This window comes from Polypterus senegalus, chromosome 11, assembly GCF_016835505.1.
Source record: "Polypterus senegalus isolate Bchr_013 chromosome 11, ASM1683550v1, whole genome shotgun sequence".
In the NCBI taxonomy this organism is placed as follows: domain Eukaryota; kingdom Metazoa; phylum Chordata; class Cladistia; order Polypteriformes; family Polypteridae; genus Polypterus; species Polypterus senegalus.
This window is the reverse complement of record NC_053164.1, coordinates 32,316,259-32,342,680: the sequence shown is the minus strand read 5'-3', so window position 1 is coordinate 32,342,680 and position 26,422 is coordinate 32,316,259. Positions and strand designations below refer to the sequence as shown.

General features: G+C 36.9%; 1 protein-coding gene across 2 annotated transcripts in view; it reads right to left on the bottom strand.

Annotated features, from left to right (window-relative positions):
- Positions 1-6: 6 nt before the first annotated feature.
- The window catches only part of sema4c (sema domain, immunoglobulin domain (Ig), transmembrane domain (TM) and short cytoplasmic domain, (semaphorin) 4C), a 33,467-nt gene continuing 7,051 nt past the window's right edge, over positions 7-26,422 (bottom strand). The window contains exons 2-10 of one of the 2 annotated variants that reach the window (XM_039768291.1): positions 16,091-16,248; positions 8,915-9,063; positions 8,769-8,831; positions 7,951-8,049; positions 7,688-7,784; positions 4,641-4,757; positions 3,932-4,068; positions 3,456-3,625; positions 7-2,331 (exon numbers count right to left, since the gene is read on the bottom strand). In XM_039768291.1, coding sequence (XP_039624225.1) covers positions 2,172-2,331; positions 3,456-3,625; positions 3,932-4,068; positions 4,641-4,757; positions 7,688-7,784; positions 7,951-8,049; positions 8,769-8,831; positions 8,915-9,063; positions 16,091-16,202 — 1,104 coding nt within the window. In that variant the 5' untranslated portion in view covers positions 16,203-16,248 and the 3' untranslated portion in view covers positions 7-2,171. The remainder of the gene's footprint in view (positions 2,332-3,455; positions 3,626-3,931; positions 4,069-4,640; positions 4,758-7,687; positions 7,785-7,950; positions 8,050-8,768; positions 8,832-8,914; positions 9,064-16,090; positions 16,249-26,422) is intronic. The other variant, XM_039768290.1, reaches the window with a different exon arrangement.

Sequence of the window (26,422 nt, the reverse complement as noted above, 5' to 3'; positions counted from 1 at the left end):
AATTTAACCCCTTTCATGCCTGTCTGCGTTGGGCAGAATCAAACAAAAAATCCATAGCATGGCTTCAAGGTCTCTTTTTGGTAGTTGCTTATTTTATTTTTTCTCTCCAGTTAGACTACTTTGTACAGAAGCTCAGAACCTTTTTATTTAAGCTAATTAAACTATATAGTACATACCATAGAATAAACATAAAGGTATTTCTCTTTCATATCAAAAGACACTGGATTTAGTGAATGGAGTTGAACCTGATCCATGTCCTTCTCCTGGACATTTGGTTCTGCAATGAAAACCTCATCAATCTTGCAGGTAAAATTAGACTTTGTTTCTTGCAATGTTACCTTTTTTCTCTGTTAGATAATTCTTACAATTAGTCTAATGAATATCACCTAAACGGACAAAAGGACTAGGCCTAGAATTTTAGTGTGGGATTGTGGAAAATGCACCTATTTCTTCAAAATTCTGCATGCATAAAGCAGGAAAAAAATCACACTACTCTTTAAAAGCGAAAAAGGAGTTTTCAACTACCATTTTTATCCCACAATAGAATTAGTTAAAAAATAAAAATGCACAATTTGTGCATGACTAAAGAGGGTGACAATGTGACCAATCTATGACTTAGAGTCATTTTAACTTTTAGCGACTTATGTACAAATGACACAAAGATCAAATTTGTATTTGGCCCGAGTCTACAGTTGTTCATTCAATAATCCAATTTACTAACTAGCTTATTCAGTCTAGGTTCTATGAAGAACAGGTGCCTATGCTGACTGCACTGGGTGCAAGGAAGTGAAAACCTAAACAAGTTTTCATCCACGTGGTTAAGTGTTGTAGCTGTTGGTAGCGTACAAGCTAATTCTAAAATAAAAAACAAAATAAATAAATTGTAGAATCGTCTGAAGTATAAGGCAGTTCTAATGATACAAACAACATAGGATGCATTAACAGAAGTGCATAATCACAGAGATGCAAACTTAGCAGGCCTACTAAAACAGCAAATACTAAGTTTGTATAATCAAGTTTTATTTAAGTCAATGTAATGGTTCCTTGTATAACAGTTAAAATGTGACAAACCTAGTGAGGTGATATGTATTGGACCTAGAACTAATCTTAATCCATATCTTTAAAGTCAATTGCTTTAGAAAAAACATTCAGTGTCAAAATCTGTTTTATTGAGTTGGATTCTGAATCAAGCTCATATGAAAGCTATTTGCAAATCTGCTTATTTTCATGTTAGAATCATTTACTGTATTTTATCCTATCTAGACTATCCTGCTACCAGGGCTGTTATTCATGCTTTTATTTTTTCATCTCTGGTCTACTGTTAACACCATTTATAGTGGTCTTCCAAAAATTAAAAATTCCACAGCTTACTTATTCACACACACACACACACACTTGTGAGAGTGCATTACTTTAAAAATGTCTTGTTTTTACCAGCTGCCTATTGATCAATGGAGGAAAAGAAAAATCTTAATGCTGACTTTTAAAGTTTTCCCTGGCAGTTCACCAATCTACTTACCGGATTTAATTAGTCCTCATGTGCCAATTTACACTTAAAAACTTATAGGTATTAAACATTTGGTGCATGTGCCTTTAATTATTTTGCTCCAAATTTCAGTTAATTCTTTGCCTTTTTCAATTAGACAAATACTATCATTCAACTTACTAAAATCTAAATTAAATTAAACACTCACTTGGTCAAGTGTTTATGGGGTATTTACATGTTTATCTTAATGTATCTATTAATCCCAAAATTCTCATCAAATCAAAAGCATGAAACAAAAAAACCTTCCAATAGGAAAATTTACTTGATGAGCAGTCAACAGACTAGAAAACTACACAAGGCAGTAGACACTCATGATTCCACACCAGGTAGTCAGCAACAAGTAATGCCAGACACTCTTGTTACCATCAAAGGTATGACAACATCCTTTAATGTCTCCTATTTAACAGGACAGAAACATCTATACTGTCTGTGATGCAGCTACTAACTATGTCATTTATTTCAGTACTCATTCCTAATTTGGCATCACCAATGTGAATCCTGTTTGTTGCCTGATTGTATGTCATCAGAGTGTTTAGTGCATCATCCGAGCCAAACCGATCTTCCACCACTTGAACCTCATCAAATTAAGATTTCTCTTCACTGCCAAACCGCTCAGCTCTAAGCTTCACAAGGTACTTACTGATCCTGGCCGGGGTGTTGGGATCTGACCGGTATAGCGACCCCATTTCTGTGCCGATTCACGAAATTCCTTAAAAGGCCCATTGAACACCTTTGTAATGTCGGCTAAATTATAGCGGCATACAGCGGACACATCTACATCACCCCTGCAACAGAAAAAAAAAAAAAAGTTAAAGCTATAGCAATGACAAATTAACACAGAGAAATTAGAAGAGAAACTGAGGAACCAGGGATATCCACTAGACATCTACTCTCCACTTGCCAACTCCATTTAGCAGTGAAGACAGAACTTGCTCCGTTCATGAAGAAATAACCAGCAGTCATTGTTTAAATCCACCTCATCCTGTGCTGCAGGTCATATAATCCACAGCAGTACTGCAAAGTACTGTGGCCACATAAGGCATACAAGACCATTTCCCTCGAAAAGGAAGTTGTCGTTTTGGTAAAAACAAACTCCTGTCATATGACACAGAGAGAGGAGGGATCAATAGACAATCTTGCTAATGTTACTATTCTCCCTTTTCACCAACAGTCACCTTCTGATGATGTATTTATTTATTTTTTAATTTCCTACCCTCACAGATACCTGATTTAACAGCAACTCATGTAAATCAAGACAAAACACCAGAATTCTTAAATCTGAATAAACTATGCTGGTTTTGTCTGCATTTACTGCACCAAAGAGACATCTGGATTAAGTTTACTGCAACAATTCACCCTTACACAACATAAGAAAAAAAAAAACCCAAAAAACTAAAAAAAAAACCAACACTGTATAACAAGTGGGTAAAGAAGCTAGCTTCAACTCTCCTACCCTATGAGAAACCTTATCCTTTTGATAGGACATTGACACAGAACTTAGCGGTTAATTTAATGTCTTTCACTTAAATTTAAAACAACAAATACAACAGTAATGATGCCCACTCAGTACAGACATCACTGTCTAGAAGTCCATGTTATTAAGGCTCTTTGCCATACAGAGTGATGGTTCTGATCTAATGTACAAAAGAAAGTCAATATGATCCATCAAGTAAAAAGCAAGTGTCAGCATAGGCTGCTTTATAAATGAAAGGAAACAATAATGTGAAACGAGAAGACTTCAGATAAAATTTGTGAAGGGATAGGCTTAGTTTAGCGCTAGGTTTTCCTAGATGAAATTAAACAAAATAATTTAGCCATCATGACAATAAACACAAAAATGATTTGTAAACAGGCAACAATATATCTAGAAAACTGTAAACAGACCTAGAGCAAAGACCACACAACTCACCAGCGTGCCTGAAAAATGCCAAAAAAAATGGTTTCCTGTCCACTCCCAAGAGCAAAGACAGCCTGGACCTTATTAAAGTGGACATGCTGATGTGGAATGGAGCAGAGTAGACGGGCTTTCAGGAAGGAAGTCCACTTCTTTTGAAGGGTGCGAGCCCCCCCAACATCACCCTAAAAAGAGAATGAGAAAGTGAGAAGAGTAATGTGGTATAATTGGTAAAGCGCTAAACTTCAAACACCACCAAGGTCAGTTCTTTCCTCTGAGGTGCTGCTGGACCCAAAGCAAGTTAGTTGACCTGTCTGTGTTAAAAAAACTTATACAGTATAAACTTTTTGTAATGCATCTCCATACTTGTAAAGCATTTTGAGATATTTTTTTCTCTAACAAAAGATTTATAATACAGGTTGCTTATTTGATATTCACTTAGAATAGTCCAGGTTAGTTGTAGAAATTTAAGAAAGAAAGAAAAAGGATACCTTGCACACTCGAGCCACACGAGCCACAACCTGTTCATTGTCACAGTCAAGCTCAACTGCTCGTTCACTGAAGAAGAAGTAAATCATATCATCTCCCCAGTTTCCCTCCACAAATGTAGATGCAACAAAATCAGGTTCTGGGTGAGTAAAGAAGAAAAAAAAAAAAACTTTAAAAATGACAAATTAGAAGATTTGATGCACATGCAAAATGACAAACAAAGGACAAGAAGACTTGTCACTCGGTTACTGTGTTAAACTAGAACTGATGAGTCCATTATAAAACTGTAAAACAGTATGAACACTAGATTACTGTAATGTGAAAAAAAAAAAAAATACAGGTTACCCCTTTTTAAGTCTGACCCAGTTACTTGTAAATTGTGAGCTGATCTTTTAGACTTGAGACCTTCAAAACTTAATGTTGTTTAATCAAAACTGTTCTAATGGTCTACATCATCTTCTTCTTAGACAAAGAGGCCAATAACTCTGTTCTGCACTTCTAGTGCCAAGGGTCCTGTGATTTCATTATGTGATTAAACATGTATACTACATCACAGGATGATACCAGGCTGATTCAATAACTACTGCACATTACCTGGTTTACATCATAAAATATAAACAGCATCCCAATGACTGCATAGTATAACCCCGTGGGGAGTGGAAAAGTGGGCAGATTGTCTTTGCACACACCCACAACACTAACAAGTCTTACCGTTAAGCCAGGACGGTAAATATTCGGTCTTCATCACACGATGTTGGCCCAAGTTCCTTAGAATCACTGGCTCTGTGCCCAAGAAGTTGTTGAAGGTAGCAGAATAAAGCTCCTTATCTGAAAAAAGGCACACACATATTAGACACATGTGCTGAACAAACAGGCCCAGCTGCCAGTTGTATGCTCAAACACCACATCTGTTTATAGAATTGTACTGATACTTCCTCATTGCTCATCAAATTCTGGTAAAAGTCTGGCATGTCTGTCCTACGTTTAACTGACTTGCTTCCTATCCAAAAGGATTACTACAAAGTGCGTGACACATTCCCTAGAAAGGTAGCAACTTGCTGAGTAATAAACGTCTTACAAATCATTATGTAATATTTTCCTTACAAATTCCACGAGGGAATTATGGAGTGAACTTTGGATACAGCAGTAAAGGGCATGTTTAGGCTGGAGTCTACAGACAACAGAACTCCACCGGCCAAAAAGCTCAGTGCCAGTGGCAGCCAGGGATTATTTTCATCCAGGATGAATCAATGATGCCAGCCAGAAGAGTGACCCCAGGAGATGGTGACCTCAGTCTGTAATGAAGTCATGGTGCCAGGGGAATAGAGCACAAGCATACAGAAGTGACACAGTGTCTGCTGTGCTTGGAAACTGCCCTGCAGGGCTTATTAACACGCAGGATACTCCCAACTGATTGTAAATGGGAGAATTTTTGGCCACATGGATGGTGCAGACATGTGTGGTGGGAAGGGGCCATGTTTGTGCAAACAAATATTAACAAGTCACACAAAAGGAGGCATCAGATACATAAAAAAATATACGCTTACTATGGTAGTGCTCCTAATTTAAGAAGGAATGGAGCTTGTTGGGTGGGGGCGTGTGTGGCGGAGGGGAGGGTTGGGATTATAATGTGTAAACACTTTAGAAGAGTTATTGGAAAAAATCTTAGGGGAGGCTTGCGGATGGAAACAAATTGGTTCTCTGAGAGGAGGCTGCTGTCGCCAGCCAGAAACTAGAGACAGCAAATAAAACCAAGAAAGGAAGAAAATGAAAGAAAGGGAGAGTCCAGAGACGTAATTTTAAAGGATTTATTTCTACTTGAGAGCACATGGAGATCACTTCAACTTCTTGTTCTATCTGTGCATAAATATGCATCGCTGTAATTAGTATTTTCCTGTAGTTCAGCTAAAGTATTTTCTGCTTACAGACACTGGGTTAGGATACACAAGATTACCATCTGCCCAGCAATTAGCTGCACCTATGCATTCTACCACTTAGAAGAATTTCATAGTCGACTTCTGTAAAGTATGTTATTTTCCTGACCTTTAACATAGCTTGATTGGTGTCCTCATGAATGAGGGTCAAATGAGGAGTACTTGTAAGGCACTACATGAGAACTTGGAGTGAGATTCAATAGGTAGGAGAAACACAAAGTTAATCATAAATGTGTTAAGTTCTCTACCATATCATTCAGTGTTTGTGTTAAGTAGCCATATTATGCTAGGACTGTTGTAAAGGAACGGCATTCAAGTGAAGAAGACACGTAAAACTACTGTCAGTTAAAGGCCAGGTAGAAATATGAGAAAGCTTGTAAGCGCATACTTCTTTCTCATTCCGTAATAATCAACCCACCCTGATTTCTGAAATAAGAGTTATAAATAAACAAATAAATTGATTTTAAAATGTTTCTCAACTAACTGCAAGGTACCTGAACGATATTTTCTTTACTGAAGCTACTTAATAAAATTTCTTAATTTGTAAATAGTCTCTTATTATAAAAGTAAAAAATTGCTAATTAGTATAATCACCCTTCTTTTACCCATTCACAGAACATCCCAGGAATGCTCATCAAATTCTCCTACCCATTCATTCTAGATTACTCGTTTCTTCATATAATTTGATGACAGTGCCTAATTTTGAGAAAGCTGATCTTAAACGTGTCATTTTCTATTCCGCAGTCATTCAATAACAATATTAAAATGCACATAGAGGGAATTGGAAACACATGGAGCTCTGAGGCCCACGGAGCACAGAGATTAAGGCTACACTCTTTTTGGTGTGCTGCAGAAAATAAACATGTAGGCAAAGGATTGTCAATGTTCCGTTCTAAAAGAGGCTCAGAGAGCTAATGTTAAGAACGTCATCTGTATCAATGAGAAAAACCGGAGATTTCATAGTAAAATATGTAATTATTCTAAAAAATTCAAATACTGATTAAAATAAAATTATAGTGGATATGCATATGTTTCCATGTAAGGATCATTACAATAACACAAAAATCTTTAAGAAATAAGTAGGCCGATTCCAGGACTGCAAGGACAAGTTCTGAGGAGAGCTTGAAGGAGCGGAACCATTTTCCTTTTAAGCAAACACAGATTAAGAGGTAACATGACTTTTTTAAAATTATGAAAAAAATTAGTACAGTGGATCTTGGCTGTAACTTTAAAACAAGTTCTTCAACAGGAACATAGCAACACTGATGGAAACTTATTAAAGGTAAACTTTTGTATGTTAGAAAGTTTTTCTTCACACAGAGAACCACAGACACATGGATTAAATTAGCAATTAGTGTGGTACAGAATATTCTGTAGCTTTAGGAACCTTTAAAACTCAATTTGATGTTATTCTGCAGAAAGTAGGTGGAAAGGATTGGCAGGCTTTTCTGGAATGCATGGCCTGTTCAAACTTTTTCTAATATTCTAATGTATTATCACATCAATGTATGTATTAAACTTTCACACATTTGTTGCGTTGTCATTTAATAAGTTGTCTATTCTTTGGATGAATCTGTTTTTTGGAAACATGCCTACTCAAGGCAAAGTTACTACTGGAATTCATTATTTATCAATAAGAGGAATAAGATAAATAATAGGAGACTTATCAAATGTATATAGGCCTTCCACAGACAATTTATCTAATAAACAATTAGATCCTTACTTTAAAAGTGCTGCTTTTCAAAAGCAGTATAAACCCGGGGAAAGATTTTGTGTAGGTTTTCATATATAAAAAAAAAATACATATGTCAAACTATCACTCACCAACAATAAGTCCTGTGTGCCCTTTGGCAGGGTCATAAGGGCACTTGCCTTTGCCATCTTCCAGAACCAAGTCTTCAAGAGTGAAGTTTTCTAGACTCTGTAAACGTAAAAGCAAAATGTTTGAAAGTGACCTCCACCCTAGGTCTAGGAGTAGCACCTCTGTTTATTTACAAAGTCCTTTTAAAATGGAACAGTACAAGTCACACAAAAAATAAACAGCAAGCTCGGATAAAGCAAAGATCAGACAGGGATTGAACACTTACAATATATGAGCACTTTGGCTGAAAGGCATAGGTTCCACATGTGTACATGTGTGTTTCATTGTACCGTTGGAGAAACCGAATGTAGTTGAAGCATTCAGACTGTGTAAAGAAAAAAGAAAAAAAAAACATTAGTTGAAAGTATTTTAATTTTGCAGTCACAGTTAAGATATGCATCTGTTGATGTGGATGTTTTTAGACATAGAAAACCCTTCATGCTTGATATTTGAGATGACTTAAACTGCACATGTACCAGTGTTGCTTTTATATATATATAAAAAAAAAAAAAGAATGCCTAATTAAATCAATGTTAGTTTTATGCCTCACAAAGTTTATAACATAGCTAATAAACATAACTCAAACCAGGAGGTCAACTCTGCCTTAATATTTTTGATTATGCTTTAGCCATATGCTGAAAGAATCAATACCTGCATTTGCCATACATGTTTTCTTCCAATGTGTATTTATTATTATTATTTTACTGCAAAAGATATCAAATGCACTTAAGGCACAAGCTAAACTGACTAATGGCCAGATTCATCTTACCCAACTGGGATTAGACAAGCAGTGGTGGCCTCTACTTCATTAAAATAGTGGCCTAAAAATTAGGTAGATTTGGAGACTTTGGGAGATTTGCACAAAATGTCTCAGTTGAGATAATCTAAACTGAAAGTGTGACAAACCTGGCTACATGTACTCAATAACGGAAACATTTAGCAATATCTGAAGAAAAGAAAGCTTCAGATCTAACTAGCACATACAAGCTGCATGAATATGGAAGTTATCTCTGTCATGAACATGGAACCTAATGAAGTACATACTTGGTTGTTCTTTCCTTTCTGGATGCACTCAGCTTTCTTTTCCGGTGGTGCCTCCCATACAATCTGCAAACAGATGAAAACAGACCACTTTCAGGAGGTTTGCAAACCAAAGGAAAAAAAGTGTACCAAAGATAAAAAAGTCTTACCAATTTGCTGTTCTGAGACACATCTGTCATGTTGAGGGCAAAGATGGCTTCTCGTGCACCAACATACAGCCTCTTGTTTTCCTCATCCAGTGTTAGTGTTGTATAGTTGAAGACACCAATCTTTGAAAAACTCTTGATATCTTTGAGATCTGTGGCACAAAAGAAAAGCAGTTCCAAGTTTTGAAAAAGTATATGCAGAACTAAGAAAAGTCTAGCTATCAGGAAACACATACAAAGTTAAATTAGAAATGCAGGGGGTGTGCATTCAGACACATACTGCATTTAGTACGTATGGGCTGTCTATAAACAGCAACACTCCAAAGAAGAAGACACAGTCACTCTAGATGGTCATCAACTCTGTACAAAAAAATGGATGTGTGCATATGTGGAATACACTTAGCACTTCTCTGTATGGATGTATGTGTATATAAATTTAAAATGTACAAAATGTTGCCAGTTTATTAGGTCCTTCTGTCTTGTGCATGTTTGGCTTTCAGAAAAGCATTCATTTGATTGGAAATGGGTTCTGCAAATGTTGGCTGCGTTGTTCTGGAATATTTTACCATGCAGAAATGACTGCACTCTGCAGTTGCTGCAAATTGGACGGCTGCACGGACTTAGTCCTTTCATCCTGATCACAAATATGTTTGATACTATTAAGATCAGATCACTTAGCAGGCTGTTGAAACAAGGAAATATTACTGTCATGACCCCTAAATCAGTGACAATGTGTGTCTTGTTACATAGTGCATTATCAGGCTGGAAATTACCATCCAAGTGTGGATAAACTGTAGCCATGAAGTAATTAACTTGGTCAGCATTGTTTGGATAAGTTTCTCTATTCAAACATTCTTCAGCGGGTATCAGGAACGCTGATGTGTACCAGGAAAACATTCCCCACACCACCATACTGTTTCCAATGGCTTATACGATTGACACCAAACAGGATGGCTTCTTGGACGTGTGTTACTTGTGCTTCTAATTCTTCAATTAGCATGATGCAAAAAATAAAATTATGATTTTTCTGAGAAAGCACTATGTCTACTCCTCAAAGGTCCAGTTCTGATGCTTATGTGGTAGCCCAGTCAAGACAAAGTCCAACAAATAGACAAATGGTGCATTCTGAGATGACAGACTGCACACCAATGTTGAACTTAGATGAGATTTGCCTGATTATGTCCCATCTATTTGTTTGATGTTTTTAGTCATTATCCACTGAAATATTTAATCCACAAGCTGTTTTAGTCTGCAGTATCGCCTACTGCTGGTAGGTTTTTATTTCTTGCTTCATTCTTTGTAGAACCATTGAAATGTCTGTGTTTTAAAAGCCCATGATGACAGTCATTTGGGAGATGCTACAACTGACAACAGTGCCAAGTTCAGTGTCAGCAAGGTTACTGATTTGGCCCACTGCAAGACTCATATGAACACTAACTGATGCTAGAAGTGTAGGTCTGTCCAATTTATACCACACATAACTAATACATGATATATAATGTGTTGAAATGAAGAATTTGTATGAAGGCTGTGAGTATACCTAATGAACTGGCAACTCAGTAGGTGTGCATATTTTTGTAATTTTCATATTTAGGAAAATTAAAAAAAAAAAAAAATCTGTGTCATTGCAGTCAGCCCTGGCATTTTGCAATGAGCTGGTGTAACTGGAAAGGAATATTTTACTAACAGCTAAGTTCACTACATTGAAACACACACACACACACACAGAGAGAGGCACAAACACAACCAGCTTTAACAACAAGCATGCAGCCCTGCTGATGCACACACCATCACACACATCTCTGTATTTTGACACTTCTGGAAGATTCACTTTCACTCTCTTCAATTTTAGATTCCAAAACTCAGCATTCTTTGAGATATTCTCTCAGTCCCAGTGTTGAAAGGCATGCTTGTTCAGACAGGGGTTTGTACAATGAGCTTGTACAAAAGCATACCTTTGCACATAACACATCATTAAAAAATGCAACTGTCTGCCTAGAAAAATAACCAAGGCAAAGAGTGCAGAAGTGTCTTTGTGAAAAACAAAATATAGTAATAGATACAGCGGAGGATGCAACTTAGCTTTATCATTATTACCATATTTAATTTACAAATCTCTGACATATGTTAGAGAGAACAGAAATATTAAAGACTGCTGGCTACTCTTTTCCAGTGATGTGTGACTCAAATTTTGCCGTTTCAGAAAGTATAAAGTGACAACAGTTTAACTTAGAGTTCAGTGTGCCTCCTTGGCAGAATGAAGGTCTGCTATCTTTTTTCTTGCAGAGTTTGTGTGAAATTTGGGAAGAAGTTACGCAAACTCATGGCAGAGAGATGTGAAATCCTGGGTTGCTAGTTGCATCAAGCTGAGAAGACATCTCTTAAAAATCCATCTTGAAAGAGTGCAGGATGTTTGAAAACACAAAAAGTGTGCACCAATTTTTTTTTTTAACAAATGCCAATCCATTTACATGTGTATCACCTTTTAATGTGCATAAGCCCTACTCATAAACACATCTGTTCTACTTTAATTATGTCTTCTCAACTTCTACACCCACATCACAAAAAGCTTATCTATTCAATGACACACACACATTCCCAACCAACAGTATTTACCTTTACACCCGCATCCACGCCATCCAACCAAAAATGTGGCACATAATTTCCCTACAAACAATGCAAGTGCCATTTTTCTATATATATATATATTTTTTTTTTTCCTCTCTGTACTATTTGTGAACCACATTGAGATGCACGTTTACATAAAATTGTGTAATATAAATAATTGTGGTGGTAGTTGTCGCTCATTTGATTATCAGAAATGCTGATCTGATCGGCTCAATGCTACATGCCCTTTCTGAGCTAAACCTACTCTGCCCAACTGGATTTTTGGTTCTGGGCTATTAAAAGGCAAATGCCATGTGTCAAAGTAAATATATGAAAAACAGCAGCAGCTTTTGGTAGTCAACATCTGGTTGGAAATGTTGATGAGCACTTTTTGATATTTTAAACCTGAGGTAATAGAGAAGTGGTGCGATTTAAGCAGTTGTCAAATTCTACATTAATGAACTGCTGTTGACACACCACCTTAGGGCTTCAACAAATCTCTGACTTACTGATAAGGTGCAGGAGTTGGTATATTTCTGAGCAAGTCACTCAGTAGATTAGTGAGAGTTACTGTGGCTTGGCAAAGCCATCACAACATCAGCAAGAGTAATGCAGCTCTTACCAGGGCCAGCGTGCTCAGGTTTCTCCTGTTTTATGAAAACACTGAAGCAAGGAGCCCACACTTGAGGCCTTGACACAGCCCCAAAGATAATGCCACGTTGCAAATATAGTTACAAGGCCCTTCCAGTACATTCTCTTAGCCTTGAAAGCTGTTTGATTGCTTATTATCTTTAATCAGGTACTCAGTAAAGAGCTAGAAAAGGAAAAATACAAAAGGTATCTTAGGCAAACAGAAAAAAACCTACACACATCTTAGTTCTCTAATCACTCCAGAAAGTGTGTGGTAAATGTACATTACGTGTTACAGGCCATTTTGTAATGTGTTTTGTTATGAATGATGGCAATAAATTATAAAATAACTATGTACAAATCACAAGTGGCATGTGGAAACAATGGTAATAAAACACAAAGAAATGGATAGGATGTGAAAGTGTATTGATTCTCTGTCACACTGTATTCAAAACCACCAACATGCTACTATCAAATATAATTGAAAAGTACTTCCCACATTTGGCATGGACAAGTGAATTCATATTATTAGCTGTAGCGGTATGCGAAAGGCATGTGCAAAAACAGAAAAACCTGAATGGACACACTCCCCACAAGTTATACATGCAAAGCACAGGATTTTCAAATAAAGGTTTAAAAAAAATGCTGGGCAAGTCTGTACTGTTAGAAAACTACCAAAATAACTAGATAAAATTGTGAGTAACTCTGCATTTAAGGTTATGCAGAGAGATAAGGAAAAATCTAAATACATATTATCACACTTCTTGCTACCTACTGTACATCAAGAATTTACACTGTTTGCCAAACACCCTCACTTTGTGCAAAAATCCTAATAGGGTGGCCATGTCAAACCAGTTGTTGAAACAACTACAGTGAAACGGAGCCCTCACAGACGACTTTTTTATACTAATAATAATCAGTTTTTCATAGTGTACAGCACTTGGTATTACAGGTTATTGATCTCAATACCAAGCTTTTAGAACAGTACCCAATGATATGATATGATATGATAGATCTTAACAAAACGTTTTGCCTAAATCGGTGATTACAAATGGGTCTTTGCAATACCGAAAGTTGTCACGGCCAACGTAAAGTACAGAGGAATTCATAATAGCTGTTCAAAGGGTACATTTCCTGTATGACGTGTTGGATATTTCGCTTTTCATGCAACTTAGCTACAGAAAGCAATACACTTATGAGAACAAAAAGGAGCAAAATATACATTCAAAGCCACAAATTTGACTTTTGTAATTGTTATTAATCTATGCTGCTAATTAAATAATTTGAAACCATTTATATATCCAGTAGGTTAGGTTAATGGGCGATTCCAAATTGGCCCTTGTGTTAGTGTGGGTGTGTAAATACGTGGGACCTGGAAAAATGTGGTGCACTGTCCAGGTCCCTGGCTTGCAACCAATGCTTCTGGTATATACTCAAACCCCCCTAAACTAGAGAAGAGCTAAATAAGAATGGAAGTACACAGTTGGTGGGGGAAACAAAAACCCTAAGACTTGACAGTTACTGTTCTGAGAACAGTGCCCCCTTTGCACTTTCTAAAGAGTCTCTTGGTTTTGAAGGAAACAGTTAATATAATATGGGTAAAAGAGTGGGACATGGGCAATGAAGCTCAGATGAAAAGGAAAGAAATGGTAGTTAGATGTAAAGAAAGAAATTGTTCTGTGTGTTGGAGCAACAGGGTTTCTACCAAGCATTAAAGGGGGTTGAAGCTTTTGTTGGGGAGGGTTTGATTTACAATTGTACCTAAAATGATGGGGCTTGCCTTGCCATTTATATGTTCAACTAGTACTTTTTCTGTAGATTTGCAGATGAAGCCTAACACAAAATTATAGATAAAACTGCACATCAATTTTGTTACAGAAATTCCTCCATGCCCATGCTTACTAAGGCAGACGCCACAGGCTTTTCTTCTTTTGTGTAAACCCTCTCATCCGCTGCTAAACACCCCCCACCACCATTTGTCAACTAAGCACTCTACCCCCGCCTTCAAGCACATCTGTTTTTATGGCCTTCCAGAGCTCCCCCTCCTCCCATCCGCTCTAAAAACAACCTGGAAACAATTTCTCGGTTTTAATTACGCAGCAGCCTTAATTACAAGCATTTCTAAAGCCTGAGCCAGAAGTGGGCACAATCAGAGCTACCGACCTCAGTAAAGCCTGTGCTAACTAGCTATGACCTGTTGGATCTCAAATTGTGAAATGGATTGGAAACTCGGAAACCAAAAAATAGGAGTTCTGGAAATGTTCACTGGATTCTATTAAATGCGGAGTAAAGGTTTTCCTACCCTTTAAGCTGCAGGTACAAACACGATTAGATTTATCAAATAAGTGACAAGTCTACATATATATCCTTTCTGGATTAATATTTAAATCAGTATTTAGTTTAGCTCAAGTTTTGAGTGTGAATATTCTTTAAGTATGTGAAGAATAATACCAGAACAAAATGTGCAACCCAAATTATATCAACTACATCATCACTCCATTTTCTTCCTAGAAATGGTTAAAATACAGGAAGGCAGACACCTGCAGACCTACTGATGTCTCAAACATTTCTCCACCATAATGGGTCAGGACTAAATTGCTGGTTGAAGTTGATACAGTGACAGGGAAGATGTCCGAAGCAACTACACAGAACAGTAAGTGACAAGAACTTGACAATTAAAATAATTTGTAAACAGTCAAGCTGTATTCATGTAATGTCAGTATTATTAGAGACATTGGTGATTTATCTTGTTAGGCCCATTTAAAAAAAGAAAAATGGAGGCCATCTATTCATTATTGTTGTTGATTTTTTTTACCTATTAAAACTGGAACAGATTTGTGAACGGACTATCCTTGTACATACTGCTATCATCTGGTCTGTTGCAATATTTAAAAATTCATTTCAACATTTTAATACCAGATTATGTTAACATTCAAACATGACTATACTTGGAGATGTCAATAGATGCAATCATAGCCATCATACTCAAGCTTCTTGTTGTCCATAAACTCAAAGATTAGTTGGAATACACAGGAGATTCCAACTTGCATTAATATGCCAGAAACAGACATGAACATTTTTCCAATTAACAAACATACAGTATTTACAATCACACCAACATGATGACATCACAAGAAATATTAAATGTGCAGATTTGTATTTCTCCAAGGGTTCTAAGCAATTGGATATTGATATGCAAAATAATTTGTGCAAGTTTAAAAAAATCTGTTGCAGCCACATATGAAAAACCATGCATATTAATAACAAAAAAAAAATGGATTTGTCTTTTTCAAAGTAATGCTGTCAGGGGAAAGAAGTGTCAGAGCAGTTGAAAAGACAACTTATTTGTAGAATTATCCAGAAATGATAAGTGACAAATCATGGTAACAATCCACACAAAGTGATGATAGTAAGACTTTTACTTTTACTCTGCATTTACGTGATATTTTCAAACTAACTGAATTCAGTTCAAGGATAGGCTACCCTAATAACATTGTTTGCAAAACAAGAATTATCACTGGACTAGATGCCAGTTCATCAGAGTGCCCACTTACATACAGAACCACATTTACACAGATTTGGGAATGATAAGGGGAAATCCATTAAAACTTGCAGAGAATGTGTAAACTTTTCAAAGACATTTACCTGGTTCAGTATTCTAACCAAGGACAGAGGATTCATAAGGCAAAAAGCACTAACTACTATACCACCATGGTGCCCTTAATTTATTTATAGAAATGGAAATTCCAAGTGTTGGGCATAGCAGGGAGCAGTGTTACCATTCAAAAAAATCAGTCCTAGATCATAAAGGCATCATACAGGTAAAATACTGAATTCTATGAGAGTGAGGTCCTTCAGTTTTATGACTTAGTTTCAGCTAACAACAGTAAACAATTCAAAGCTGGCAGGTACCATGGGATGTTCTCCATTATCCATACTCACTGTTGAATAGGATGGTTTTGCGGGGAACTGGATCCCAGTTCAGACACAACGATGTTTCACTGAAGATTCCACTAAGGACTGCCAACATCAGCAGCAAACAGGCAGTGCCCATTTCCCTTGTCTGTAGGGTGTTCAATCTTCACAAGTGATTCTTCCACCTGAAAAATAATATTATTGCTTATTTCAATGACGAGCTCTCTCTTAATCCAGTGAGTGATAAGTCATGTAAAGGTTAAAGCAAAACAAGTAAAAGCAACAGACAGAGACAATGAGGAGAGAGCTACTCTGTCAGATTTTAAACTATATAGCAAGTCAAGGAGGTGAGTCACCAAAGCATCATTATCTGCCAGCATATAATCCATAAGGCCAGAAAAAGCGGCAGCACCAGTCAGCGGATTCATTAAAAGAATACAGAAGACAGAAGCCTGGAGTATTCAGGCTCTTTGTAGAAGGTCATTTGGCAGCAATTACACCTTTGATTCTTTCTGGGTAAGTCACTACAAGCTTTGCACACCAGAATTTGGGCAGTTTATCTAATTCTTCTTGGCAAGGTCCCCTCAAGCTCAGTTACTTGATGGGAAGTGTCTGTAAACTGCCATCTGCAGGTCTCTCCACACTTTTCCTATGGGGTTAAAGTCTGGGCCATGACTGGGTCACTCCTGGACATTCAGAAACTTGCCTCAAAAACACACCAATGTTATCTTGGTTGTATACTTCATATGAAAGGATATAAAATATACTTCATGGTGAAAGGTAAACCATGCCCCAATCAGAGATAGCATGTACTCTGGAGAAGGTTTTCTTTAAGGACCTATTTCTATTTGGCTGCATTCACACGTCCCTTACTTCTGACCAGTTTTCGTGCCCCTGCCACTGAGATGCACCCCATAGCATGATGCTGCCATCACAATGCTTTAATGTAGGAACAGTATTAGGCAGGTAATGAGCAGTGCCTGGTTTTCACCAGACATAATTCTTGGAGTTGTGCCCAAAGAGTCAAATTTTAGTTGTATTAGGCCAGGGAATCATTCTCCTCATGACATCTCAGATAGAGATACCATAGACGCCTTATTGATGAAGTGCTATTGACATTGTTATTCTTCTGACAGGTTCTCCCATCTCAGCAGAGGGCTTCTAAATCTCTGTTAGAGTGAACATTGGGTTCTTGGTCCCTGGCTGGATGGCCAAGTCTTGAAGAGTCCTGCTGGTTCCGAATTTCTTTCATTTAATAATTTCCAAAGCCACAGGGTTCACGAGAAAACTCAAACCCTTAGAATTAGTATTATACCCTTGCACTGATCTGTGCCTCACCACTAATTTATAATGGAGGTCTACAGAGAGACAGACTTCATGGCCTGGATTTTGTCCAGACACACATTATGGGACCCCTTTTTGGTTCTCAAAAGAACCATCCACATGAAGGTTCTAAAAAATAAAACTATTTTGATCTGTAACAGGTTCCATAAATAACAATAACTACATTAAAACATTAACAACTTCAGTTTTGTTCACTTATTAAAAACCATTTCAAAGCCCAAAGAACTAATTTTATATGCAAAGAACCCTTCACAGAATTAAATGGTTATTTGTCAAGCAATGGTGCAACGAGAAACCACACAACCCAGTCAAGTACCATTAAAGAAATAATGTTTTTAAGAGTTCAGGTGTGTGCGTCTTTCTAAACAATGTCCAGTCAATTATATTTGCCATAGGTGGACCACAATCAAGTTGTAGATGCATCTCAAGGAGAATTAAAGCAAATGGGATGCACCTGGCCACAATCTGCAGTGCCACAGCAAAGGGTCTGAATATTTCTATAAATGAGAGATTTTAGTTTTTTATTTTTTAGTACATTTGCAAACCATTCTGAAAACATGTTTACACTTTGCCATTATGGGTTACGGAGTGTAGATTGATGGGCAAAAAGGGCAAATTAATCAATTTAAAAACTACAGAATAATAAAGTGTGCAGACATTGAATAGTTCATGAATCCACTAATTAAAAAAAAAAAGTAAAGAAAGAAAGAAAGAAAGAAAGAAATCTAAATAACCTGAAGAAAGTCAGCTTCAGAAAATAAACATGTTTAATTTGGACTTCAATCCTGGAAGTTAAAAAAAAAAAATTAAAAAATTGGGCCCACAAAGTAAATAAGCAGGCTTCTGAAAGATCTCAGATACTACTATGGTTTAAACAGAACATGCAAAATAAAAATTGTCATTTGCGAGCTTTGTGTATGAATGATTAAGTACATATAACATACAGCAACAGAAATTAGCACTGATGTTCTGAAACAATTTTAACATGCAAGCTGCTTACCAGGCATCAGTTACTAAACCATCATTTATGTTTAAAGATTGCATCAACCACTGTGTAACCCCAAGAATATTAAAAGATATTTGTCTGCCATATATGTTAGCTGAAACAGTGGATGTCCAACTTCACCCTAACAATTTACTAGTAAGCACATAAAGAGTGGCAGACCAATCCCTTTTCTGATATTTAAATTGGTAATCAAAATTGCAACTGTCTGATAGGCAAATTTTTAGTCATATCCACAGGATGTCTGCATTATTCCTATAAAGTAATTTATAAAAATGCTATCTGCCACATTATTGGGATGAATCACCATAAGGAACACATTAGCACTACAAATTTCAAAAATGTTTAATATGGGTAAAAACAGACAAAAATACAAGCGCTGAGATGCTGTTTAATTCAGGAAAGGAAACAGTATGTATAAAATGCTTTTCAACTTTATACAACATTTTGGTGCATTTTACCACTGCAAAAAAACAATACCAGGATCCAGTAAACAGGCACTTTCACAAAACGTGCTTCTGAGAAATGGTTTAGCTGTACCACCATTTGATGCAATGATGCATTTGGTACGCACTCACACTAAAAAGTCATGAGAAAAATACAGTAAATCATTGTAAAGAGCAGCAGATAAAAAATATTAACAAGGGTTCAATTGATGACCATTTCCAATATGTATAGTTGTACTCATTGAGTAAAATATCTTTCTTATTAGCCGTGCCATTGCCATCACCCAGTAGAAATGAATTGAGCAGTTAGTGAGGAAATGTGAAGACACAAATTTAAGTGGAAGTTGATAGGTTGTAAAAGTGACCAGTTCATGATGAATTAATACAGATTAAAATATTACAATTTCCCCAAAACATGCTTGTGGTGAGGAATGTATGCAATTCACTCAGGACAAGCAGCAGCCGATACTTTTATGCTGTCAGAAACAGTAACACAAACAGAGGGTTTGTCCAAGCTGCATCTGCATCCCAAAGAAATTAGAAATGGGGGAACAGAGTGGGTGACCTGGTTGTCTATTATCTGTCAAATTGACTGCTCCCACTTAATGTAGTGTTGAAATGTGCCATGTTGGTAAAGAAGAAGAAAAAAAACTAAAAAAAAACACCTCTCTCTACTTAAGCTCATTTACCCTTAATTGATGATCCAGATCACCACAGGAGTAATAAGTATGGCAAAACATAGATGACTGTGTAGCAGAAGGTAAGTAAGTAAAGTAGGTAAGTAAACCATTAAACCACAAAATCCATAATGCCACTACTGTTTAGGTCCTGATTCATCTACACAAAGTTGTGTGGAGACACGTATTAGTAAGTAACCCACTTAGTTTTTGGTTGAATTGGTTTATTTAAATGAAAGCAGAAAAATGGTTTAGCTCCAGAACACGTGGGGGGAAAAAATGAAACTCAAGATACAACAATCTCATAGAAATTATCATACCATATAGTTTATGTAAAGGCCCCAATGCGATAAACATTGAAATTGAAGGATAATCAGAATGAAACATTTCATTGTACAATAAACGTGACATGAGAAATATGGGATAGATGAAAATTAAACTTAAAATTATACTGTACCATAATACTCTTATTGTTACATAGTTTCTTTGAAAAATAAGACTTAAATCCAAACCACTGTTATCAAGCTAACAATGCTGCAATATCCTGAAGTTTTTTTGTTTTCCTTCAGCAATATAAACTATGATCTTTTGAATATGTGAGTATAAAGACTACTTAAGATCATTTTTTGTACAGTTTCTCAGATTATTTAGCATTTTTAGCTTTTGTTTGAGGGGCATCTTTTTAAAATTGATTGTTTCCAATGTGGTTGTTAATTTTGTGTATTTGGTTTAACAGTTACAACATTTTGATTATTATCATTACAACTGTACAAGAATCAACTTGATGAAATGCTTTAACAATACCTTACCAAAGAAAGCTAGAAGGGCTGAATTGGTTCACATCCAGCTGAAAATTTTAACTTTTCTTTGCATACTATTTGGTCAATCTACACTAAATCTTGGCCCACATCTTTCATGTAGCAAGGAAAAGCTCAAATTATGGGCTACATATTTTATGTCATGTACACTTATTTCAGCAGGTTAACTGACAATGACTAAAAACAAATAATCTAATCTAAACAATACTTTACGTGAGTGTTTTTCCAGTACCAGGATATCATTTATACAACTAGAGGGCTTTGCCCCCTGCTCACTTCACTCGTCAACCCTATGGCCTGCGCTACTCGCCAGCTACTTTGCATCTCTGCTGCTCGCGTATGTGGATTTCACTTTCACCAAACAACAAATCTTTTAATTCTTGAGGATAGGCCTCTTCACTGGGAAAAACACTACTTTTCCCTGATGGCAACACGAATTAGACGATCTACAAGTCTCCGACTTAAAGTTTAAAGCTGAACAAAATCTACGTACTTCTGTCATATCACCTATGTCCATACATTCAATCTCTTTTAGCTGTTCCATTATTTCACCGAATAATAATTTCTGTTTTTTTTGGGCTATTGCGATCTTTACTATCAGTTTTTTGAGACTTTTGAATTTTAGTACTTGCATAATCTCTAACCTGCTCTGCATGTGTATCGTGCAAACATTTTTCGAACCTCTTTTTATGATGTTCTATTTTGTCTTCTACTCTTTAGTCTTTTATTTCTGACCCTGCTTGGAGCAGAGAGTGGAACAACTGTGTCTGACAATAGCATTCACACGAATGAGAAGTGACTGGACAGTGGGCGTGGTTGTAAAGGTTTGAGAGGAGGGTGGGACTTGTCAAAATCTCTTGCCAAAAAATCTCGTCTCGCAGGACCTGAAATTAGTCTTGTCCCAGGATTTCCTTTTATAATAGAGAGATTTGCTAAATAAAGACACATTCAGTATTTAAAGTTATTACAGTTCTATTATTAGCTGAAGGGACCTGAAATTGATAGTTTTAAAAAGCGCATGGTGGTGCCATGGTTCACAATTCTGGAAACCTGAGTTTGAGTTATTTTCCTTTTACTATTTGTGAAGAACTTCCATGTTCTCCCTGTGCCTGTATGTGTTTTTCTATATGTAATGTAGCTTTTCTCTTCAAGTCCTAAAATCTTTTACATTAGACTATGGGACATTCCAAAGTGAAAAGTTAGTGTGGGTACATAATAATTTGCTGTTATGAACTAAAACTTCTTTAAGGGTTCATTCCAGCTTTGAACCAGATTATTTCTGGAAAAGCGGGTAGAAGAAATTAACCTGACAAAACATTAAAAAATTGTCAGAAAGAACAATTTTTTGTAAAGTAAAAAAAAAAACCTAAAAACTCCATGCTGAATGCTAATAGTATGGGCTATTCTTTTAACGTCTTAATTAAAAATAACCTGCTTATTAACAGTGTTATTAAGACCTACTATGGTTAAGATGGTTAAAAAAAAAAAAAGTTTTTTCTTTTCTCTGTAGATATACCTACAGATGGATTTAAGCAATCACATGTGCTGTACTGACTGAATAATCAGTCCTTAATTTGAGTCACACATACACAATGTGCATATACTAAATAAATACGTACACACACACACACACACATATATATATCCTTTTGCATAATATATTGATTTTCTGTATTTCCCAGGAGGGTATTCAACAACCTAAGACCCTCACCCCCTTTACTTCTGTGATGATGCATCACATACATGTCTTTCTTCCACCCCCACTTGCTGATTTTGGTTCAGTGCCTTTTCAAGGATTTCACATGTTTATGATAAAGGCTGTTTAAGACATGTCTAGATGCAAGGTACAGCTGCAATCAAAATATTCATCTACTTATTTTTGGTGTAATGGATGGCAGACAAGACACCTAGGGATGCCGCTCAACTGTGAGCTATCTGGTTAGGGATGAGGAAGACAAAGATGTGTATCAGGAAATTGCAAAGAAAGAGAATTTCAGCAAGACAGTCTTCTTCTCATTTTAGTGGTATGAGTAAGTTCCAGGAATTACGTCTGAAACCCATTGATAAATTGGAAAAGATGGGACAGACAGGTCAGGACAAAAACTCCCCACATTACAACCTCCCAGCATGCCTTTGGAAAACTAACTGAGCAAGTGCAAGAAGAGCACAGGGATTTTGACTCACAGCCACTAAATGAAAAGGATTAAGGTTTTTTCTGATAGCCAGCAGATCAGTCCAAGCAATCATTAGCCTGTGCAAGTTAGATGAACTACTTCTACCAGTACAGACACTTCTGTTGATTCTGAACATTTGGAAACAATGTTAGAGGGGACTGACAGCACAGCAAGAACTCTTTCAAAGGCAGTCGACAGGTACTTATGTTGTCACAAAACAGGAATGCTTCCAACTGTTGATTTGGCTACACAGGTGAGTGATATCTGTGTAGTGCAACAAAGAAACACAGTGCGAAATGGTCCCGGACAAATATCAAAAGGGGTTCACCGACAAAAGCGCGATAGACATATGAGCCCCGACAAAACCGCGACGGACAAATGAGCGCTGACAAACTCGCTAACTGGTTTTCGACAAATGCGCGCTGACAAAATCGCCACAACAAAATCGCGAGAGAGCCCAAGAGAGTGGGACGCGTACGTGCACATTATGTGCTAGGTTATAACTGTATTCAAATTGCACCGAGTTTCGTTCCTCCGTAAGATGTTGGGTCCGTTTTCGATGAACTGAGTGAGAGTAGACCCGACAATCTCCAGAATGTTTATGATTACTGGGAGGACAATTACGTTGGTCGATTGAGACGCAATAGTATACAAAGCGGAATTACCAACAGTCAGGCAGCCAGCAAGTCTAAATACACTCAACTATCAAGACGTCTTGCTGCAATTCTTCCTACATATGCAGGGCGTGATCTTAAGGACTACCTGCGTGCCGTGTTTCATAATATTGACTTCTAAAATAAACATTATTATATATGCTTTAAACAAGTAATTCATATTTAATGAAACTTTCGCGATTTTGATGCTGCGTTTTAATGGGCCCTATTTTGTCAACGCTCATATGTCTATCAAAGGGTACCCAGTAGCATTGCTTTCAACAGATGGCTACAGATGTACCCTTGTCTGTATCTCAGGTGGATGCTGTTACACAGACTACTGAGGTTAGACTGGGCAAAGAAAACAGAACATTGAGTGAAGGGGTCCTGGACACATGTGAGGGGAACCAACTAGCTTCAGTTCCAACAAATAACCACAGTATAAATTACATATTTACTGATATATGGCCTATCAGTCAGAAATATGTCTATTCAGACTGAGGGATTCTGGGACTGTGAGAAAACTAGAGCGCTGAATAAAATGGACTGGCTTATTGTAACTGGTGCCCAAAGTATTCATTCCCCTACACCATGTACAAATGTTAAAGAAGGAAATAGAAAGGAGAATAAGGTTAAGAGAACTGGTTCTCCTAACAGCCACCAGAAGCTCCAGAGTCATGTACATGTTCCTGCTATTGCTGCACCCAGGAACCCTGACAGCAATGACATATCAGGAGAAACAAAATATATCCAGTCAAAGAATATATTCAGGATTTCCCCTCTTGTTTTAGGACACATAGGTCAAAGTGCCCGAAAGGGGAGTTCAGATGCTTCACCGGTCATGAAATCAGACAAGGTTGGAGATATTGTCTTATGTGCCATGGCCCTGGAGTAAATATAGCCAGGGTCTGAGCAATTATACTAACAATGTCTCTTTTGACAGACAACAGGAATGTCCTCAACACTCTGGAACCTAAGGCAGGAGTGTACCCCTTGTGGGTCTGGCCGCCTCACCCCACAAGGTTTGGCTCAGGGAGGAGCATCCCAGCAGGATTAGTCAGAGAAACATTACCCTGCATGGAGGCCACCATGGCAGAGGGAACTCAACTTGTTTAGCTACAGGCTTCTCAAACTGCTAGATGACAGCAACCCAGGAATCAGGTAAACAAATGGACATGCACAGGGTATGTTGGAAATTTTAGAGATGTACAGCAGCCCTGATTGGGGTCCCTAGGTACCACCAGGGGGTGCTGCTAGGTGCTGTGCTCCATGGTTTTTGGGACTGCCGATCGACCTGCAATTGCTTCTGTTGGCCTATGCCCTGGCACCAGAAGTATTTCTGGGTCTGAGATAAACGGAACATCTGGGCAAGTCGGAGTCAGGAGGACAAAGCTTGTCTGAAGGTGTGGAGGAGAGGAAGAAAGATAGTGTGTGGATTTGGTGTATATTAGAGAAGCCCTTTGTAAGGTAATTGATAATAATAAATGACTTATTTGAAACTGTTTGTGTGGGGGTGTCTTGAGGTTTGGGTTGCTGCAATACCCCCTTTACAGGTCAAACTGGATAACTAGGGAGAGAATTTAAAGATGAAAACTTAAGTAAATTGAGTGTATTGTGATGTAATGGGATTAGAAGTGGACATTTTCCATTGTTCTTAAGGTGACCTGTAGTCTCTACAATGAGGTAAACCCTACGATGGCATACTGTATGTTGAAGTTGGGAAAGTGGATTTGTAAACTCACTGTTTGGCAGCTACCTGCAAAGTGATGTGTATCCTTGCAAATCACAGGGCAATATGCATTTGCCAGAGCAGATAGCTTCTTTGGAATTATAGGATCTCTAATAAGGGATCTTTCAACTATCACATGTGAACATATAAGCCTGCACTCCACTCTGACATCATCCAATTGACTACACTAAAGAATTTCTATATAACATGCACTTTATTCATTATTTTCTATGTTGTCCAGTGTATTTTTATGTACTGTATTGGGTCCAGACTACAATGTTTGCATTACTTATTAATTAATGTTGTTTGGTTTAAATTAGGGAAAATGTGAGTAACAATTCGGGTATATTGATGCTAAAAAGCAAATGCAAAAACCCAACTGTTTGATTATTTGCCTTAGGGATGTTATTCTGCTGTAGATTCCTGTCCTTAAAAATTTTAAAAAGTACCTGTTTTAGGAAAAAATGATGATTGTAAATAAATACATACATGTATACACATATTGAGATGTCTTATGAACCCCAAGACAGGGACATTTAAAACCGTTAAAACTGTAGCATAACACATACAGGTATACTGCTGAAGTATGATGATTAACAATGACTGCATTAATGATTTTTTTTTTTTTTTTAACATATGTTAATTTACTACTTTGATACAGGCATAAACACCACATTTCAATCAACTACTACAGAGAATACTAAATGCACTAAGTATTCTAGAGTTATTTATAGATAGATATTAACCAATTATTGCAATTGTTCACCTATTTATCCTAAAAATCCAATCAAATCAAAACAAGCAAAATCAAAATTGTACATAAGAGCTGCACATGTAATAAGGAAAGAGGCAAACTTCTGAAAAATCCAGACCTAGTTAAAGGAGTTCACCTTCCAAACTGATTTCAAGAAAATTTTCCTTTTATATGATCAAATCTTATAAACAGTTCTGAGATTGATTTAATGGCAATTCTCACATTGCTGTTAGGTTTTTGGTTAACAGCTAGATTAGTATTGGATTGCATATACTGTATATATGGTGATACATGAATGTCACTTAACTTATTCAGCATTTTTTTGAACCATTCAAAGAAATCCTACACTTCTCGCAGACATATACATTGAAGGTGCTAAATTGGCCAGGTGGTCCCAAATCTTAAGTTGGTTAATCTGAAGTTTTTATTTGAATATCATATTATTGAGGGCAAATATTTTCCTTTTTTCCATCTCCCCTTTGTTCTCAATTGCCAACGTAAGGCTTATATACAAGACAAATCTATCTTCATTTGAGCACTGGCAACAAATGAAACTGTACTTAACAGTCTTAATGCTTGAAATCACAGATTTTAGGCTACTGTTAAAATGCAGGTCTGAATTCATCTTGCAACTGTGTCTAGGATTAAAAGAAATCAGAAAGATAAATATAATAAACTAAGGTGCATAACATAACTATTGTGAATGCTTATTCATGGATGCAGGGTACAAAATATTTACAGTATATACACACACACGTACG